The 21,721-nt window shown below is 35.4% G+C and overlaps 1 protein-coding gene across 1 annotated transcript; it reads left to right on the top strand.

Moving 5' to 3' along the window:
• The first annotated feature begins 655 nt into the window (after nt 1-655).
• Nucleotides 656-20,108, top strand: LOC129921727 (putative amine oxidase [copper-containing]). Its single transcript, XM_056004310.1, has 16 exons — nt 656-787; nt 2,740-2,878; nt 3,218-3,413; nt 3,869-3,932; nt 6,294-6,415; nt 7,549-7,704; nt 8,726-8,876; nt 10,063-10,212; nt 11,303-11,404; nt 11,582-11,649; nt 12,159-12,247; nt 13,562-13,743; nt 14,455-14,609; nt 18,466-18,673; nt 19,541-19,746; nt 19,997-20,108. The coding sequence occupies exons 1-16, from the start codon at nt 656-658 to the stop codon at nt 20,106-20,108; spliced, it is 2,232 nt and encodes a 743-aa protein (XP_055860285.1).
• Nucleotides 20,109-21,721: the final 1,613 nt, after the last annotated feature.

Raw genomic sequence — 21,721 nt, forward strand, 5'->3', positions numbered from 1 at the left:
CAAGATCTGAGTTGACTATATGGCCTATTCATATCTCATTTAAATATTTATTTTGGCCTGCTCTGAGATCCACAAGATCTGAGTTGACTATATGGCCTATTCATATTTCATTTAAATATTTATTTTGGCCTGCTCTGAGATCCACAAGATATGGCCTATTCATATTTCATTTAAATATTTATTTTGGCCTGCTCTGAGATCCACAAGATCTGAGTTGACTATATGGCCTATTCATATTTCATTTAAATATTTATTTTGGCCTGCTCTGAGATCCACAAGATCTGAGTTGACTATATGGCCTATTCATATTTCATTTAAATATTTATTTTGGCCTGCTCTGAGATCCACAAGATCTGAGTTGACTATATGGCCTATTCATATTTCATTTAAATATTTATTTTGGCCTGCTCTGAGATCCACAAGATCTGAGTTGACTATATGGCCTATTCATATTTCATTTAAATATTTATTTTGGCCTGCTCTAAGATCCACAAGATCTGAGTTGACATTAAATCATTGCACTTAAATATCCAGAATAGGAGCCCACCTACCCCTCAATCTAAGCTACCAGTATATTTTATGATATTTTTGTTTAGAACAATTTTCTTTTTGCTTCAAAAAAAATCTTTTTTTTTTTCTCTTAGTTTAAGTTGCTATGGCGTCTCTTAGTTTGAGAACTATACCTGCCCTTCTGATCTGGTATTTCTTACCTTGTACCACCGGAGAAGAGATACCAATCTGTGGCGCTGAAAACCCAAACGGAAATATTATTGATTTGACAGAGCCGGTAAATCCGGGCCCATTTCACGACTTAACCGAAAAGGAGATAATCAAGGTAGAATTATAACATTTGTATTGGAATAGTTTAGTAAACACTTTATCTGTCGTCAATGTCAATTAAATGTATCAGTTCATTTTATTTTGTTTTTCTTCTAAATAACAAGTTCCATAACATTTGTCTTTGATATTTGCCTTTGATATTTGCCTTTGATATTTGCCTTTGATATTTGCCTTTGATATTTGCCTTTGATATTTGCCTTTGATATTTGCCTTTGATATTTGCCTTTGATATTTGCCTTTGATATTTGCCTTTGATATTTGCCTTTGATATTTGCCTTTGATATTTGCCTTTGATATTTGCCTTTGATATTTGTCTTTGTTTTTTCTTCGTTCTCTACATTTGTTTCCCATTTCGCATTACACATTAGCCCCCAGCTTCCCAGATTTAACCAGATACGAATTACTTGCTTTAATGTAGCTGATTTCTGTAGAGGAAAGTAGCTAGCAGCAAATGGCCTCTTAAACAGACGTAGTTTTCTCTCAGAAGGCAGCGGTCAAACAGACGTAGTGTTCTCAGAAGGCCGCGGTCAAACAGACGTAGTGCTCTCAGAAGGCCGCGGTCAAACAGACGTAGTGCTCTCAGAAGGCCGCGGTCAAACAGACGTAGTGCTCTCAGAAGGCAGCGGTCAAACAGACGTAGTGCTCTCAGAAGGCCGCGGTCAAACAGACGTAGTGCTCTCAGAAGGCAGCGGTCAAACAGACGTAGTGCTCTCAGAAGGCCGCGGTCAAACAGACGTAGTGCTCTCAGAAGGCCGCGGTCAAACAGACGTGGTGCTCTGAGAAGGCCGGGGTTAAACAGACGAAGTGCTCTCAGAAGGCCGCGGTCAAACATACGTAGTGCTCTCAGAAGGCCGCGTTGAAACAGACGTAGTTTTCTCTCAGAAGGCCGCGGTCAAACATACGAAGTGCTCTCAGAAGGCCGCGGTCAAACAGACGTGGTGCTCTGAGAAGGCCGGGGTTAAACAGACGAATTGCTCTCAGAAGGCCGCGGTCAAACATACGTAGTGCTCTCAGAAGGCCGCGTTGAAACAGACGTAGTTTTCTCTCAGAAGGCCGCGGTCAAACATACGAAGTGCTCTCAGATGGCCGCGGTCAAACAGACGTGGTGCTCTCAGAAGGCCGGGGTTAAACAGACGAAGTGCTCTCAGAAGGCCGCGGTCAAACATACGTAGTGCTCTCAGAAGGCCGCGTTGAAACAGACGTAGTTTTCTCTCAGAAGGCCGCGGTCAAACATACGAAGTGCTCTCAGAAGGCCGCGGTGAAACAGACGTAGTGCTCTCAGAAGGCCGCGGTGAAACATACGTGGTGCTCTCAGAAGGCCGCGTTGAAACAGACGTAGTGCTCTCAGAAGGCCGCGGGACAAATATTTAAGGCCCCAAAAAAAATTTTCCCTTTTAAACCTAGTGATCTATTGGACAGATGATGTAAAGTCCATCTGTTTCTGTGGCCACGGTTAACGAGGGTGTCATGTGGCAAGCACAACGACCAACCGCCTTTATTTTTTTTCCTAACTAATGTCATCTTCCCATTAGATGTTAGTCGGACTCGTAGGCGCCTAAAGATCACAAAATTAAAATCCCTCTCTATAAGTCCTGTTTTACCATTCAGCCACAGCGCTTCCATAGAAATGCCTTGTGTAAAAAGACAGGCTCAGAAAACGTTAAGAGTTCTTAGGTAAATAGAGTCCCAGCTGACAACGGATTGGTCTACATAAGATGTGGAAACAAATGCAGGTCGTAATTAGGTTTTCGCAGTCATGTAAAACACTGCACTCTTCCTTGATCTTCCGAATGGGAGATTTCACCATTCAATAGTTTTCTTAAAAGCTGCCCTTAATTTGAATCTATTCATATTATTTGCTTTTTATTTCATTTTTTCTGGACATGTTTTTCTTTCAAGTTGAGAGACTTTCTAGAAAATGATAAGCACATCAGAGCATCGAAATTCGGAAAACACAGCCTAAGTTCTAGTTACATTTACATGGCTGATCTTTACCCACCTTTAAAGAAGCACACTTTGATTTATCTCAATGGTAAAGGTGAGTGGTCCTTATTTATTGTTTCAATCTTAATGGCTGTATTATGGCTATATTTTGGTCGTTGGAGGTTCATAGTTCGAGTCTTCCTCGGATCATAGGCTTCTTCATATTTGGATCCCTTTATACAGCAGATTCAAAAGTCGGACATGTTCGCACTTTAAGCCAATGCCTGACAAGCGAAGGACACGAACTCTTAAATGTGGGCGTGTCTTACTTTTTCCGGCATCTGGTAACCCTAACTACATTAGATCTATAATTATTTAACAAAATCTATCACTTTAGAAGAATATATATATATTTTTTAAATTATTTAGTAATACAAATTCTACATATAACTAGCTGAAGCCCATTATTTTGAAAGGTTTGTTACATTACCAGGACCACAGCCTCCAAGAGAAGCCAGAGTAATGATGTTCAGGGGCGACAAATATCCACCCGTTGTGGAGGAATACAAATGTGGCCCTCTGCCCAATCTACGCTTCTGTAAGCTATTACATTTACCTGGTCGCAAAAACCCAGTGCCATTTGCTTATAGGTAAGAGAGACAATATAAGTTTTATTTGATTATTAGCCTATGTTTGTTTGTTTGTTTTACGTGATTCGGATGTTCCTTCAGAGTTGAAGATAGTTTACTTCCTAGTCCAAACCTCCCGCAGGACGACGGGGGATGGGAGCGGGCAGGGTTTGAACCCTCGACCGTCGATAAATCCGAACGATAGTCCAGCGAGCAAACCGCACGACCAGGCAGCCATATCTTTGTAAGGAGTACATCTTTTCATTACCATGTTCAGTTTAAATCTGATTTTTTCTTTAACATTTCTTTGCTCTAGAAATGTGTATACACAGTCTTCCAACGTTTCTTAATCTTGTTTAGTGTTAATCTGATATTTAAGAATTAAAAAAATCCTTTGGTTCAGAAATGTACATACATAGTCTTATTACGAACTATCCTGCATGACTGCATAACAAAATAAAATCATTTTTTTACAGACCCTTTGACGAGACGGAAATCAGAGCTACCATTGACTACATCTTAAAGCCCCTGAACCATTCAGTGAGTTCTTTTTTTTTAGCGTCCCCCGTTGAACAGAGTCCAGGCTTGGATTTTGTGTGCTGTCTAACTCTACTTCACTTAGTCTAAAGTGAGTCCGAATACTTCCGGACACAACAATTAACTACGAGGTCCTTGATACAACTTGTGAAGACTTCAACTGATGTTTATTTACAAATGGGGATGATCGTCTTGTCTCTCTATCCGTCGTTTAATTAGCAGTCTATTCACTATACATCTTTCTACAAGCCCTAGCCCTAGTCTTTGTATATCATGTACCCGTATTATACAACGTTATTCGTCTGTCTCAATGCGTCACTACTTCGACCGTCGCTAAAAACAATGCACACTATATTTATTTACAAAACTAACATTAATCTCTAAACTAAACTAGGTCACTACAACAGTAACTATTGATTTTATATTGTCTTTTTGTCTGTGAAGTATCGATCTTTAAAAAATAAACTGTTAATATCCGATTTCACTGTATCGTGCCAGGTGTAATGGGTACATCTAGTCTTTTGATGGAATAATTTTTTTTTTAATTTAAATTTTCTAACAGACGTTGATATATATATATATATATATATATATATATATATATATATATATATATATATATATATATATATATATATATATATATATATATATATATATATATATATATATAACATATATATTGTTAAGTATTTCTGAATCTTCTGGCTAAATGTATTAGTAGGCACACAAATAAAAACACTGCAAAGAACTTGACGACTAAACTCTCAGCTTCATATAACTTTATTGACTATTAACTCTAACAATTCGTTGCTGTAACATGTAGCGTAGAAGACTGTACAACATCTGTCAGTTTACAGTTAGCTATACTTCGTTGCAATTCATCTCTTCACTTCGTTGCAATTCATTTCTCAACTTGCATCGAGCCGTCTTCCACAGAACAGACCAACGACACACTTCCCAGTGTCGCTCCAGGTCTCCCAAAGCTGAACCAAGTCGTACTCAAGTCTACCGAATCAGAGCCGCACACGTCTCACATCGACTGTAACGGCTCAAGTCCACTGTAGTTCGCTGTATAGACTTTAACGACAGTAGTCCACTCCAGTTAACTCTACCCTAGTTAACTTGCACCGAGTCGTACACATTTCTCTTCCACTAGAGTCGCACACGTCTTACATCGTCTGTATCGACTGTAACGGCTCACTCACCACTGACTTTCACATTAACTCTCTGGCTTATATAGAGTCCCTAATCGCTCCTCCAAAGTTGCACAAACACTGCTAGTATCATCTGGAACAACACGCGAGGAAACGTCACATCCTGTCTTTATTTATACATGTAGATTCCAGAGAACACCCGCTGCAGTGTCATCAAACCGCGGTCACACGTAGTGACCTCTATCTGTCACTGTTCATTAGTAACTGCCCCCTTCTTAGATTTGTTCTTCCCCTGGAACAACACGTGAGGACACGTCACATCCTGTCTTTGTTAATACATGTAGATTCCAGAGAACACTCGCTGCTGTGTCATCTCGCCGGGGTCATACGTTGATCTCTACCTATCACTGTTCATTTTTAACAATATATATATATATATATACTCCTCTAGGGGAATGAATGAAAACGAATAGCTTCTATTAGTGCAACCTCCACAGATCTACAAACTTGACAAAATGTATTCTTATTAAATAAATAGTCTCAAAACGTTTCTCAAAAAAAGACACTTCACAAACATCAGCTTAAGAAGAAGAACTTTAATACCCGATATTTCAGACACACTTGTACACTTGTTTGGTGCAATGCACACATTGGAACACAAATTCCTTATGAATAATAAAAATATGATTATTATTACAATTATTATTATTATTATTATTATTATTATTATTAAAATACCTAACTTCTTGTCACACCACAAGATAACAACTTTCTGCACACAAATACTAGTCCGTTTCTGAAAAAAATTAACTGTCCATAACTGACTCCACTGACAAACACACTGACATACACATACATTGAAGACTAAACCATTCAGTTCACATTCAGTGCAAGACTAATGACATTCATAACCTGGAAGTACATTAACAAAGTGATATAACTCCTTCATATCAGAGTTACAACAAATGAACAATACATTCAATCTATTGTGTGTGTGAGACACAAATTCCCCAGGCCAGCGCTGGATGTGTGGTCAACCGTGACGAGTGTACTTATTAAGTTTGCCTTTACGTGAACCGGTTGCCAGTGACCGAAACATTTCACCGACGTATCATGGAAAGCAAAGCATACATTTATTAGATATTCGAAATGGATTAATCAGTTGATCTATATCTTAAACATTATGTTTCTTAATTATATCCAACAGATCAGTCACATCTTAATGGAGAGCTACAACGCAACATTTTGTATACCGCCCCATTCCGGTGATTGTTTAATGTTTACATTGCTGCCTGTTGGAACAGCTTTCCTGGGAGACATTGATAAAAGGTGGATGTCTTCAAACATAAGTTTTGTTAAAACTACTTTTAAATTAAAGCTCATAAACTGTTTTCTAAATAGTTTTCTATTAGCGTGTCGATGTTTGCTATGTATCGTTTTTTACCCAGATTTGGTCACAATACATTTGGCCTCCATCAGTCAATATTTTTTCCATGGGACTTTGAATTCCTAATCTCGAGAGAAATTCCGGTCCACATTTAAAAAAAAAACATAACATACGTAATAAGTACTAACAAAAATAAGACAAGCCTTATTATTATTAGTTCTAGTGCTTATATTATTAAATCCTTTAACTCAGGACTGAGACATTTGTTGTGAAAATACGCGATTGAAAAAACATGACACTAATAAGGAAATATATAACACTGACTATATTTCACAACAAATCTCTTTTGAAAGAGGTGCAGACTCATATGTGAAATTCACTTCAAATTTTAGATTGTTATTGATGTTATGTTAAACATATCATGTTATGATGCTAGCTAAAAGTATATAAATACATACAGATAAATTATAAATCCACACTATACAGTGACTATACACTTTACAACATGTATGCTATGGCGTTTAGACGTATTGGTGTATAGTAATATTTCTATACTTAATAATAATAATAATAATAACAATAATAATAATAATAATAATAATTTAATGTATAGATCTTTGTTTAACCAACATGATGAAAGCTCAAAGCGCTGTAATAACATTACAAAGAATCACTCTTATAGAGAGAGGGAGATGAAGAGTACGGGATACAGCACCATTTCGATAAAAGATATTTTGACGTACAAATATAATTTTCGGATTTTGACCACTGGCTTTGTAAAGCGATCTCATAAAGTGCGAAAGTAATATTGAGAACAATATCAAAATTGCTGCCTCCTTTAGTAATAGAATAAGTTGATACATGACGAAGTCTTATTTTAGAAAGTATAAAATAAATTCACAAGTATAATATTTAAAATTAATGTAGGTGCAATAAGAGATTATAAAATCGTTGTCATACATGTAATTATTAATATATATATATATATATATATATATATATATATATATATATATATATATATATATATATATATATAATGTATAATTTTCAGGAGGATGTGGCTTTCCTTCAGTTATAACGTACCTTTCTTCTCGCTTCATCCAGTTGACTTTGGCATCCTAGTTAACTTTGACAGCGTCGATCCATACTTATGGTACATTGAACAGTTGTGGTACGCTGGCCAAGTGTTTCACAGTGTTGGGCAATTTGTTTATCAATACAAGGACAAGTAAGCAGAATTATAACATTTTGGATTGCACTATTTAATCATTACAGGTTTTTAGTTGACTCATTAAAGCTTATTAAGTGCATAGACTCTTCATCGTGCTGCTAAAGTTGAAATATAGAATGCACATTCGTCAATGTCGAATTTCAAACCAAATTACAACTAAATTTAAATCAAATTGAAGAACGTTTTAGAGCTTTTCGAGTCCGTTATAATTTAATTACCTGTTTGATCCTCTTGTGGCAATCAAAGCATAAGGAGACACGATGTATGCACAGAGCTTGGTCCCCGAAGACATTTCACGCCTCTTCTCAACTGTCGTCCACTCTTTGCCATCTAACATGAAGGTTCGAGCCCATTTTATAATACAACGACCTAATTTTTCTCGTTTGTGCCTCCAAGTCATTGCTATCTTCATGAATGTGTTTCATCTTGTCCAAGAATGATTTTGGTAAGCTGAAAGGTGGTCGACGTAACAGAGGTGAACCAAAGAAAACGCTTAGGCACCAACTTGCCTTAACTGACATAAAAAAAGAGAACCTGGTTGCAGGCGGCTTCAGAACGAGACACCTAGAGGTCATATACAAAGGCCACGGGATACACATTTGAGACCAACAGAAAATCCGCTGCCGAGGACAGACGTAGAAGCGAAAAGAAAATCTAAATCGAGCACGAGCTGAAAATGGTTATGCCTGTCCTGGGAGTGACAAAATATGTAGGTCACTGCTGTAGCTGCGTAGCCAGGGGAAATACTGCATTCCTCATTAATCTTCGGACGCGAAGACAAGCCTTTAGTATCTTGTCTGATGGGATGTACCGCAAACCTCATACGACAGTCGGTTAAAACTTCAGTAAGTGGTCGAGTCAATCGTTCTGGCAAAGATTTCTCTTTTGATGGCAAGATCTCTGTAAGTGACCCCAAAATTTTCGGAGCCTAAAACCAAATTACTACTTCATCATTGACGTAAAATTGTGTTTTATACTTTGTCATTGGATTTGCTTTTTTTTTTCCACTACACAACAGAATTCATAAGATAGTATTGCACAAACTGGTGGACAACGCAGAACTTTTCTCAAGTTTACAACTACGAGGTGATCCAGTTCCACAGAAACCTCAAAGACCTCCACTCCAAGTGGAGCCTGATGGGAAAAGATATTCCTTGGTCAACAGGGAGGTAAGTTATATAAAAAAATAATAGTCGTCTTGTTTGAAAAAGAGTTTAACTGATTAACTATTGGTTATTTTTTAAAAATTGAATCATGTGTTGTCATCGACTATAAACAATTGTGCATATTTTCAAGTCGATCTTAGAGTGAAAAGTTGACGAAAGAACAAATAGTTGAGTGAGTTAATACAAACTTGCAAATAAACTGTCTCTGATTCCACCAAAGTATTAAGGGCGATATGTGTATTTATTAAAATCTTTATTTCATTATTGTTGACCGTTCGACCATTTAACGCAAAAACATACAACATAAGCAATATAAAACGAATACTTTTTTTTAATATAAAAGAAAAGCTTGGGGTTTATCTCCCTTTCTTTTACATAAACCAAAATAGTAATTAGTACTAAATGATTAACTAATTGGCTAATGTGAGTATTGAATCGTGTATGGTATTATGGACTGTAAAAAATTTGCCAAATTTCAACTTGATCCAAAAATGGGAACGGAGGAGAAAAAATGTGTCAAAACGTAATAAGGGGATTAAATCCATATATCTCTCTCATTAGGTAGCATTTATTTTCCTTTTTTCGAAATTAAACAAAATAATTAATTAGCAATACTTAAGTAAGTAAATTTTTTTTATTGCTTCATGTCTTGTCAGGTTTAATGATTAATTGTCCTAAGTTTAAACTTGACGCGAGAATGGGAAATGAGAGAAAAAAACATGTTCAAACTTTTTACCAGACAGACGGAGGGACAGACAGACAGAGTGAGTTAATATAAGCTTTGTTAAAAATTATCATCCTTGGTCCTTCAGGCATCTATGTTTGAAGAGAAAACATACGTTTTTTTTTTCTTAATATCACATGGGCAACATTGAAAAACTGCTTCCTTATATTTCAACGTACATGCTAACGGCATATTCAGAGCGCTATAGTCCCATTTCTTGTATGAACCAGTAGGATTAGGCGGGGGTATCTTGAACAAAGTTTCAGTGCTGTCTATAGGCATTCAGCAAGCAAAACTCTGCTTGAGTCTAGATTCGAACCCGAGTAACCATAATAGATTGCTAAGCAGTAGTTTTGCCTCTTAGCCTCAATTCTCATGTTGAAATTAAAAATGTCTGTCTAAATTTAAATGTTTGAAAAGTTGAAACGTCAATTAAATGCATATAGTTTTATGTTTTCTTTAAAGGTGACCTACATGCACTGGATGTTCAACTTCAGGATGTCCGCCTTAACAGGACCTGTCTTGTACAATGTGAGATTCAAAGGGGAGAGAATAGTCTATGAGATGGGGCTTCAAGAAATTGCTGTGTTCTATTCTGGGCGTACGCCTTTAACGGTTAGTACACTATTATAAAGGTAATCCGTGTTCAGCTTTAGACTCCACACATGAAGAGTTAGCAAGCTAATAAGAGAAACTGAAAAAAAAAAGTTTTCCAAATGTTTCATTTTGACATCTCTCACTTTTTTAAATAAAGACAATAAACATTTGTTAATAGACTATAATATTACATTATATGGCCCAGTGAAAGAGGGCAAGACTTTTTTAAGTGTAATATTGTTAAACCTAAATGAAGCTACGTAAGTGTTGACGTGGATAGTCTTGTAAAACTTCATTGAAAGAAGACACAAACCTATATATATATCTTATATCTTGACTGGACATGGAGATCTTTTAACACAACAAAAAAATGTCATGAATTTTTTTTTTAAAGTTGAAACAAGGCGTTGTTTTATAAAGTAGCTAAAAGAAGTAAAGTTGTTTTTTCAACCCTAACCTATGAAACATATAGATTTAGATTCTAGATCTAGTAATTGAACATCGAAAAACAGAGCCTTCTTGTGTCATAATTTCTATTTTGCAATTTTTAGATACATAATATAAAAAATCTAGGTAATCAATCTATTTAAATGTACATAAGATTACTAAAATCAATAGACGTGAATTATTTCGATCTAAAATCATTATCTCAATGGAAACTAAATGTATAGATCTGTGAGTTGATCAATCGCGGACATGTCGCAGATAAGAATCTATCTATCTATCTATCTATCTATCTATCTATCTATCTATATATATATATATATATATATATATATATATATATATATATAGGTCTGTGATACAAGGGAAAGGAAGAAACGATCTTAGAAAGACGGTCAGCGTCCATCATGCTGACGGTTTAACAGAATAAGGGATATGTAAAAAAAAAATGTAGATTCGAGCATTATTGGGACACCCACGCTACGACATTGATGTTTTGCTGGCTTAGAGTTTCAAGAGCCTATGGCTAAACCCTACCTGACAGTTTCAAATAGTTGCTAATTAGCTGCTTTATAAATTTACAATTTATGTACAGTTTATGTGATATTTTACATAATGGAAACACAAACTCGTTACTATAAGAATGTCTATATTTGTGTTTAAGGAAACCATTAACTTCGTACACAGCGGAACTCTGTTGGGGTCTCATTCTAAAGCATTGATACCAGGCGCGGACTGCCCAGAATACTCAACGTTGGTCAACCAGGTAAAACAAAGGGCAGTAATCTTGCTATAAGGTATTGTGTTTTTGCACAATAGCATATACATTTTTGGCATTTAATGTTTAAATATAGAAGAATAAAGAGAGAGAGAGAGAGAGAGAGAGAGAGAGAGAGAGAGAGAGAGATTAGTAGATAGTAGATTAGACAGACAGACAGACAGACATTCCTCTTACTCCAGACATGAAGGGTCGTTCTATGGAGGCATGTTGAACTCAGTACTCACACTCAGGTAACAATCAGATATCTCTCAGTACTCATTCTAATTATCTTCAGTTTGTAAGTGCTGACTCCAACAATTTCGCCTGTAGATACTCATTCTCGTGTAAATATCACAAGCCTCTTAGTAGATATTCTATTAATGCCAAGTCTGTAAGATCTCTCTTTCAGCTAAAAGTCACAATAAAACGTCCTTTAAGTTGCAATACTTTTAAATATATTTATGCTGCAACAATTAAAATATTTAAAATCATTCTGATACAATTGTCTACATCTAACCTCAAATGTAAATTATCGCAAAATAGGAACTGCCCAATGGAAAAACATTGTGCAACATGAAGTTTTACACGCTAGAATAGAAAAACAAAAAAAAACAAATCTCCGATGTTCTTGAGAAACCTTCACATTTTTTTTCCTCAGAATTTTGCTTTAAGGGATTTCAACGCTTAGGCGGTTTTATTTTCCTGATATTTTCTTACTCTAGGTATGATAGACTCAAAGCTTTATGTAACTACATTTCAGATCGGCCCTAGTGATCGACAACTTTGACTACATTATTGATTTTATATTCCATCAGAACGGTGTTATTGAGACAAGACTTATGACTACAGGTACTCAGTATAATTTTAAAGAATATAGACACTTATTTGTACATAAAAAGTAAAGTTCCTTTTTCAAACCTTGCAATCTATAGGGCAGATGATGCAAAATTCATCTTTTTCTGTTGCCCACGGTTTACGAGGGTGCCATCGCAACGACCTACCGCCTTTATTTTTCCCCTACTAATGTCAGGTACCCATTAGAGCTGGGTGGACTCAGAGGCGCCCAAAAATCCTAAAGTTAAAAATCCCAGTCTTCATCAGCATTCGAACCCCGGACCTCGGTTCGGAAGTTAAGCGGTTTACCGCTCATCCACCGCTCCTCGTAAATAGTAAAAATCCCCTTTCAGACCTTTCGATCTATGGAGCAGATGATGTTAAGATCATCTGTTTCTTTGGCCAACGGTTAACGAGCAGGGTGTCATGTGGCCAGCACAAGGATCAACCACCTTTACTTTCCCCAACTAAATTTAGGTACCCATTAGAGTTGGATGGACTCAGGGGCGCCCTGAAATTCCCGAAATTCAAAATCCCAGTCTTTTCCGAGATTCGAACCCAGGACCCCAGGCTCGGAAGCCAAGCGCTTAATCGCTTAGCCACTACGCCCCAACTTATTTGTACATATTTTATTGTATTTGCTAAAGCTCAAAATATATAAGCAAATATTAATTCATAATCAAGTCTCATAAATCCATTGTTTAACACCAACAATATCTTGTATTAAATACATTTGAACTTTTTACTCGATCTGACCTTTTAAATTTTCTTAATTAAAATACTTACATATTATCATTTAGTCATCATGGTAGAAAAAGTAACTTCCCCTCAATCATTTGTCTGTTTGCACGTGCCTACTGATCCTTGCTCTTACCACTGTCTCTTCCTATTTTCTCTTTCTAAGTAATCTTTACCAACAAACAATTACCTACTAGATTTTGCCTACTAAATTTTGACAACTATATTCGGCCTACTATATTTTGCCTACTAGATTTTAAAATCTTTCGCTTATTTTATTTCTTGCCTACTGTTACGTTTCTTTCTAAGATGAGACTCTTTGAACAGTACATTAACACTTAAACAACAACGTCATCGTTTAGAACTCATTTAATGTCCATGAACACTAAAACACTATTTCGTTTCTATTTCTCCATTTTGGTTCTCCTCTCCTTACAACACGCATTCGCACCGTTTCACATTTACACTAACATGCGCACGTTCTTTCCATCAGTTGCCTACTATTTCTTCCCTCCTTTCTCCGTTGCCTAAATCCTAGCATGTAAGAGAATCTGCGTAGAAACTATCTAAATAAATGTCTATTATATACAGGTTATATTGTGGCCTCGTACTTAAGTGACATTTTGAGGCCCTACTCCTTCAAACTGAAGCCGAACATTGCAGGTCTCGTTCACCATCACATGGCACATTTCAAAGTAGATCTGGATGTGATGGACACCAGGAACCGCTTTGAGACTTTAGACATTGTGAAAGAAAGTGTGTTTCTAAAACAGGTAGCTCTTTTTTTTTTAATTAAAGGAGTTTGTAAGCTTTGTAAACAAGTGGTATGATTTTGAAAATTTATTTCATATGTCTGAAATCTATTCATAGCATCATAAAACTCGATGATATGTGGAGGAAGTAATACGTTACAAAAGAAACAGTAGCAACCTTTTTTTTCCTGCGATCTTTCATTTAAATAAATTTGAATTCAACAGCTTTTTGGACAATATAGTGAACACAATTAATAACAATTCTTTCACAATTTTATTAACAAAATCAAGCATTTAAAAATTAAAGGGATGTAATAAATTTTAATAGAAGTAGATCTTAGAAACAAGAAATTTATATTGGCTTACGCCCCTTGCATTGAAAAGCTTTAGTCTAGCAAGCTTTTATGTCTTTCCAAGGGGCTGTTTTAATGTCGTAGTGTCCAATTGTTCCTACTATATGGAGAAAGTTGGCTTGGGTAATTATCTGAAACAAACCACATTGCTGTCTATGGAACTAATATACATTTCTGTCAAGGAAAGATGGCTGTTTTAAGCTGGACGAATACATCAATATGTAGGCCTATTCCTATATATTCCTTCTTCAATTAATAAAGTACGTTTTTAATGTCTTTTATTAAATATTGTATTACATATACTATGATTTAAAAAAATAACCCACTTACATGTAGAATTACTAATTTCGATTTTTTAATTTTTTTTTTCCAATGACAGAATCACTATGTCACTTCTCAGCAAGTGAAATTTGTGTCTTCTTTAAAGAAAACTGAACTCGGTGCTGTTTATGACTATGATTTTAGAACCCCTAAATATTTGATTGTTCATAATAAGAACGATGGTACTGAGCATTGGGCAAGCAAAGCTTATAGGTGAGTGAAGCTCAGTATAGTCTATTGAAAGTAAATGAACATAATTAATTGATGAAGTATATATTTGTGTGTTTATTGTCAAATGCAAAGTATGTTTAAAACAAAAAAAACAACCACATTGAATGTTAGATTCAAAACCAATCGCTGCCGTCCCCATCTCCCCTCCTTTAATAGTTCGACTAGACTTTATAAGATTCCAATCATATTCCTAGACTTAATAGACAATACCCACAATTTTACAAAGAGAATTAGATGAATTACAGAAATGGGAATCAAATTTGAGCATGTCTTTCCACCCAGAAAAATGTCAGTTGTTAAGAGTAACAAAAAAACTAAAACAAATTAATTCCACTTATCTTATTCATGGCAAACCAGTAACACAGACTAAAAACGCAAAATACCTAGATGTTTTAATAAATGAAAAACTGTCATGGAATCCACATATTGATGAAACTACAAAAAAATCAAACAAAGCATTAGGATTTATTAAAAGAAATTTCTATAAATCAAATAAGAACATAAAACTAAAATGTTACTTAACCTTGGTTAGGCCAATAATAGAATATGCATCCACTGTTTGGGACCCCTCAACTCAAGAAAACATTAAGAAACTGGAACAGGCACAAAATAGAGCAGTGAGATTCATAACAAACGAATATTCACATTTGACTAGAGTAACACCTTTAGTAAAATCACAAAATTTAGAAAGCCTTCAGGACAGAAGGCTGAAAAGTAAAGCAGCAATTATACATAAAACACTGAACCATAATCTTCAAATACAAAAACATAATTTAATAAAATACTATGAAAGACACAAAGATAAAGGCACATTCCTCGTCCCATATGCTAGGACAAATTTGTACAAACACTCCTTCTTCCCTAGTGCTATTAGAGCATGGAATGGGTTGCCTGAACTAGCCAGGAAAACCAGTGACTTGGCAGAGTTTAAGTCATTGGTTAATATGCATGACTAAATGCAAGACGCGTAGGACGTAATCATCTTTTTAGAAGTAACGTCTAAGATAAGATAAGATAAGAGTTTCATGAACATTAATTTATTAAACTCTTCAAGGCATGTGCAAATAGGCCAATACCTACAGTCTGTTCAAAAAAGATATTTTCTTGTTCGTTGTATAGCCTAATTTAAATTTATTTCTATATTTTTTCATTGAAAACTTCAAACGGTCGACTCCGAAATTTCAATTAAATTAGTATATTTTTTTTTTTGTTATTTAAAATCTACTAGTACAGGGGTGGGCAATCTTTTTGTATCGAGGGCCGCATTTTAAAAAAGTTTGGGAATGGCGTGCCGCATATATGTATATATCTTAAAAAGATACGCTCGCTAACTGTGTAGAATGTCTTTTAACTCATATTTACACTGTATTATATTCGCGTTTCTTTCTTTTTTTCACACTCCGCGAGTTAGCAGTTTTTGAAACCAATTTTACAAATTTTTAAAATTGCTGTTGTCTTTATATATCACAATATTCCCAAAAATATAAATTTTTACTTAATGTGCAGTATTGTACTTTTTACACTCGTGCATAATGTTCCGGAACTGTGAAGTTATCTTACTAGTTGTTACCTCTGTGACTGCTGTCAAATTAGCCGGTCAACATTGACCAGTGATTATACTTGTTTGGATTCCACAAAATAAAATGTAAAATGTTTTATATGTTTCGGATGTTCCTTCAGAGTTGAAGATAATTACTTCCTAGTCCAAAACTCCCACAGGATGACGGGGGATGGGAGCGGGCAGGGTTTGAATCCGGGACCATCGATGAATCTGAACGACAGTCCAGCGTGCAAACCGCACGACCAGGCAGCCATCCATATAATAATAATGTTTGCTCACTGAATGAGACAATAATATATGTTCTGGAAGTTAAACGTTGGTACGAGGAAAACCTGCCCTTATGGAGCATCAACAGAGAATGCTGGACATGTCCTTCAATGGTGCATACTAAATCAAGAGACTCGAACAAGACACTCCAAAGACTACTCGGAGAGCTGCCTGATCTGGAAACCACTGCGCCATTCATCTCAGATATAGAATTACTGATCTGAACTCTCCAACATGTAAAATGAGAACGAAGAAGAACAGATGTATGTGTACCCAAATATTTTGAACAGCAGCAGAGGTTTTTTAATTTAAAAAATACAGCTTCTGGCACCCATAAGACTCCCGTGGTAGTACTGACTGGAACTTCTCTTTGCTTGGAGTCATGTCCTCTGGAGCTGAATCAGCTTCTGTGCTAAATGGTGAGCTGATAATATTTAAAACTGGTTCTTGATGTCTTAAAATTTGCTTTTATAAATTGCACAATTAAGGAATCTTAATAAGTGTTGTACTTTTAATTATTTCACTAAAAATAGTTTCACCTTTCAGCAAAGGAAAATGACAAAAACTATTTTCCTTTGCTTGCCTGTAGAAATGGGAAAGCCTTGTTTGAAAAGAATAAACATGCATTTATATTTTATATATAAACAACCAATTGCAATAGCCTTTTAAAAAGACATGATATCTGTCTTTCACTCTTCATTAGAAATATTGGTATCAAAGTCACGGTCAATGTCCTTCAAGTAATATAACAATTTCTTCCTTGAGATTTTATATTCTTCTCATTTGCCTTGCCCGTGCTATGCTAGCGTTACATTGGATTATTTTGTTCATATATCGGAAACCCGTAGTTAACATCACTAGCTCTATTAAATATGATTTCTATGAAGGCTATGTTATTGCGTTAAAGAAATTTTATGCAACTTTGTACAAACTGTTTAGAGTTTATGGTTGGGATATTTATTTAGATCGAGTACCATCAGTTGTTACTCTCGCAGTATCGTTCCAAGCCTACCCAACACTCAGATATTGTGTCTTGAATTGAGTGTATTGATGTATAGCCAATAAGCATAATCTTCGTTTACTTAAAACTTTTAGAATGAGACAGTTTCAATAATTTATATAGATATTATTTTTAATATTTGCATTTTTATATGTATATACCGTGGGCGCATCAGATTTCTACATGTGTCGGCGGGCCGCATAAAACACTTCGGCGGGCCGCATGTGGCCCGCGGGCCATAATTTGCCCACCCCTGTACTAGTACAATAAAATTGACATTTCAATAAGAAATCATAAAAAAAGTAATTTTCTAATCAGATATTTTCATTATTTATTTATCTTTTGTCTTTTTCTCTCTCGCTCTATCCGTCCCTCTATGTCCTTCCCTCTTTATTTCTCTTTCTCCCTATACATCTCTATATCTCTTTCTGTCTCTCTCTCTCTCTTTCTTCCAGCTCTCCCTCTCTCTCCCTATCTATTTCTCTCTCTCTCTCTCTCTCACACACACAAGCACACACACACACATACACACAATCGATAAGAATTGTTATTAAGAGAAAGTGTCCCTCGATGCTTGGTACTGGTCTAGTTTACATGCATGAGCTTATTAATCAGATTGTTTCATTGCATTTTTCATTATCGAAATTCTATATATTGAAAAAAATAGTTTTGGGAATGTAATTTTTGTCCATCTCAAAATAAAGCTTTACTTAAACTTTATCTATTCATCTAGTTCAGGGGTTCTCAACCTATGGTTCGCGACCCCCTTGGGGGTAGATTGACGATTTGCCAGGGGTCGCCAAAGACCATCGAAAAACTTGATTGTTTTGTCTATTCTTCTATTCCTGTGTGTGTGTGTGCAAGGGGGTGGTCGCGTCAAAGTGGGCAATTGTAAAAAGGGGTCGCCGAGCTGAAAAGTTTGAGAACCGCTGATCTAGTTCACAATTTTTTATGTAATTAAATAATAAAAAAAAAAAGAGAGAGAATCACATTTGTATAATCCATTCCAGAGTACAGTTGTATGGGATGTCGCCCAATCTTGTCTGTGAGGGTGTTGGCCACGAGAGAACTGTCCCTTGGGCCAGACATCAGATGGTCGTGACTAAACACAAGGACAGCGAGCAATGGTCAAGCTCAAACTATGCGATGTTTGACAGCTTGGACCCTGTGGTAGATTTTACAAAGTTCTACACTGATAATGAAGAGATAGTAGATGAGGTATATATTTTTAGTAACCCGAAGCAGTGATTCTCACATTTTATTTTATCTTAAATGTTAATGTTGTATTTCTTGATTAACTGTCACTAGCGTTGCTTGGGTGAGCGCGAAGTGTGCGGACCGTCTGCGTTAACCCCCCCCCCAAAAAAAAATATTTTAAAACTTATGTTTGACAAAGCATACAAAATTACTAGAAGAATTAACACTAACTGGATATTCGAAGAAGCTTCGAACACATTCAAAGATAGTTTTTCTTGATATTTCGAAGAGTGATACTTCTATTGGAGCGGGTTGTTCGAATCAGCCATGACAACAAATGACTGAGCAGAGTTAAAGTTTCTTATTAAAATGCTCGACCAGACTAGTCTGTGTGTGGTGTTATTTTGTTAGGAAGAAACGTCTGTAATTTATAAAATAAAATTAATGTATAAAATAAGGTTTAATAGATTAAACATTTAATATACAAATTCATCAAGAAAATTTATTTGAATGTACATATTTGGAATATGATGAAATATAAATATGTATTTAAAAAAAAATTGTGATAAAGTCACATTTTTAATATTTCAATTTTTTAAAGTACAGGTTGCTGAAATATTTTTTTAAATAATTAATTTTGTTTATTACGCTTTGTACCCCATTCATATTCCTTTAAAATAAAATTAAATATGTTATACTATTTAGTAAAATAAAAAAGTGATGTCAGTTTTAGTAACTCTACCCCCCCCCTAGAAAATTTTTGTTTATCCAAGGAAACTCCATTTTTTTCGATCAAAAAAAAATTCGCACTTAAAGTGTTATTTCAGTGTACAAGTCAATTGAACTAAATATTTCCCATTTCAACTATTCCGTATATTTCTCTGATAGGACCTGGTATTGTGGATCTCAACTGGTTGGTACCACCTACCTCACAATGAAGACCTACCCGTCACTCCAGCGGTTGGGAACCACATTGGTTTTTTCCTACTACCCTATAACTACTTCCCGGAGTGTCCATCCATGGGGTCACGTGATGCAATGTATGTGGAACATTCGAAAAACTACGATTACAGTGCAGGTGTTCTTGTAGACAGGTAACTAGAGCTGGGTTTCGATATTGTTCATTTAATAGAGGAAAACAATGTATGTGTGTCATTGGTACAAGATAATTTGTAATATTGCTTACTTGAATATATTAATCAATCCATTTAAAGATCTGTATCTATGTATCTATCTATGTATATCTATCTATCTATCCATCCATCCATCCATCCATCCGTCCATCCATCCATCCATCCACCCATCTATCTTGTAATAAATATAAATCTATTTATTTATCACCAGAAATGGAAACTCCCTCAACCAATGTATTACTGCAAAGCCAACGTTAGAAGATGACCTTAAGCTAAATCCAGACATTGCACTAGAGACGAACCGCGTGGACCCAAATTTATAAATTTTAAACAAATTCATTGATATATAAATAAATATTTTTTGTCGATAATAAAACACTTGCAAAATCCAAAATGTTTATTTTAGAAAATGATGTGAAACCCAAACACACATACCCATGCAGTAAATGATGTCACGTCGATTATCGACATTGTTATAATTTAAATAAAATAACAATGTTAGCAGACATTACACTTATTTAACCAAAATAAGATCAATTAGATTATCATTCAATAACATCAGTTAGGCCACGTTCACATTTAACCTTCCTTCACCTATCCCTTTGTTGGACCGGTGGGGCAACACAGAAGATATGTCAACCGTCTTTCTCCATTCCTCTCTGCCCTTTGCCTTTGATAGAATTTTATTCACTGACAGGCCTGTCCATTCTTTGATGTTGTCTTCCCATCGCTTTCTCTGTCTTCCTCATTATCTTCTTCCTGGTAATGTTCCCTGAAAGAGGGCCTTTGTAAGCTCTGAAGACCTTGTAATATGTTTGAGCTTACGTTTTTTTTACAGTGGTTAGCATGTCATTGTTGGGTCCAATAACTGTATTCATCTTGTTTCTTATCAATTCATTCGTGATGCGGTCTTTGTAAGTGACACCTAGGATTTAACTATAGCTTCATAACTCCGTTTCCTAGGGTATCAGTGGTTAGTTGAACTAACAATACAACAGCATGAGAACGTAGCTTCTTTTTATCTATTCACAGAGATGGGGTTGTAGTTGTTAATAGTTCTGATATTCTTTCTGAAAATATTGAAGCCTGTCGTTTTACCTGCCTGAGCGGACCAGTTTCAGGGGACGATTTTGAGTTTTTGTTTAAACTCAAACCGTCTTTGTAGCCTTGTTATTTTTTTTTACAAAGCTTATATCAACTCACTCACTGTCTTTCTGTCTGGTAAAAGGTGTGTAAACGCAATTTCTCCCACATCCATTCTCGAGTGAGGCTGAAACTTCGCACAATTATTCATTGACATAGACCAGGTAAATAAAAATTTAAAAAAGGTGTTTAGGTTACCGATGATCTACAATTTGTAACTGGTAATTCATTATTTGTTTAATAGCATCAAGGGTAAATAATAGTCCAGTATTCACACATATGGCTAAATTTGTTGGTTTTAGTCCCCTTAAATAATTGTAAATGCCATTTCTCCCTCAAGCATTCTCCGATCAAATTGATACTTTAAACAATTATTTATTGTTTCTAACAAAACATGAATCAATAAACAAAAATACTGAATTAGTCAAATAATTATTGGTAATTAGTTTTTTGGTCGATATCGAATAAGGGAAATAACCTGTAAATTATTGGTTGATATGGTTATATAGTTTTGAGGAAAGCGTTTTTAGATGTTTTTTTTTTTAAAGGGATTTTTTTTGGTCTTGTTTATGGACTTTCTTATAGGAATGAGTAGTGAGTGATTGAGTTATAGCGCAATGTGTAAAATGAGTCTAAGCTTCACTGAAATTTAAAGTGTGGGTCTGAGATAAACAAATGTGTATACCCTGAGTCTTTACTACAATTTGTTTATCTACACTTACAAAAAACAAAAAGTCGTAGATTCATTTTAACAGTAGGTCAGGTTAAGTCTTTTAGTTTTGCATTTAACTAC

The sequence above is a fragment of the Biomphalaria glabrata genome, chromosome 11 (genome assembly GCF_947242115.1).
Source record: "Biomphalaria glabrata chromosome 11, xgBioGlab47.1, whole genome shotgun sequence".
NCBI lineage: Eukaryota > Metazoa > Mollusca > Gastropoda > Planorbidae > Biomphalaria > Biomphalaria glabrata.

What these genes read in the sequence shown, in the direction of transcription:
- LOC129921727 (XM_056004310.1), top strand. Translation starts at nt 656, where the DNA reads ATGGCGTCTCTTAGTTTGAGAACTATACCTGCCCTTCTGATCTGGTAT. An exon ending in CTGGGAGACATTGATAAAAG is followed by an intron (nt 6,416 to 7,548) that starts GTGGATGTCTTC and finishes GCTTTCCTTCAG; the next exon opens with TTATAACGTACCTTTCTTCT. An exon ending in ATGAAGAGATAGTAGATGAG is followed by an intron (nt 18,674 to 19,540) that starts GTATATATTTTT and finishes TTTCTCTGATAG; the next exon opens with GACCTGGTATTGTGGATCTC.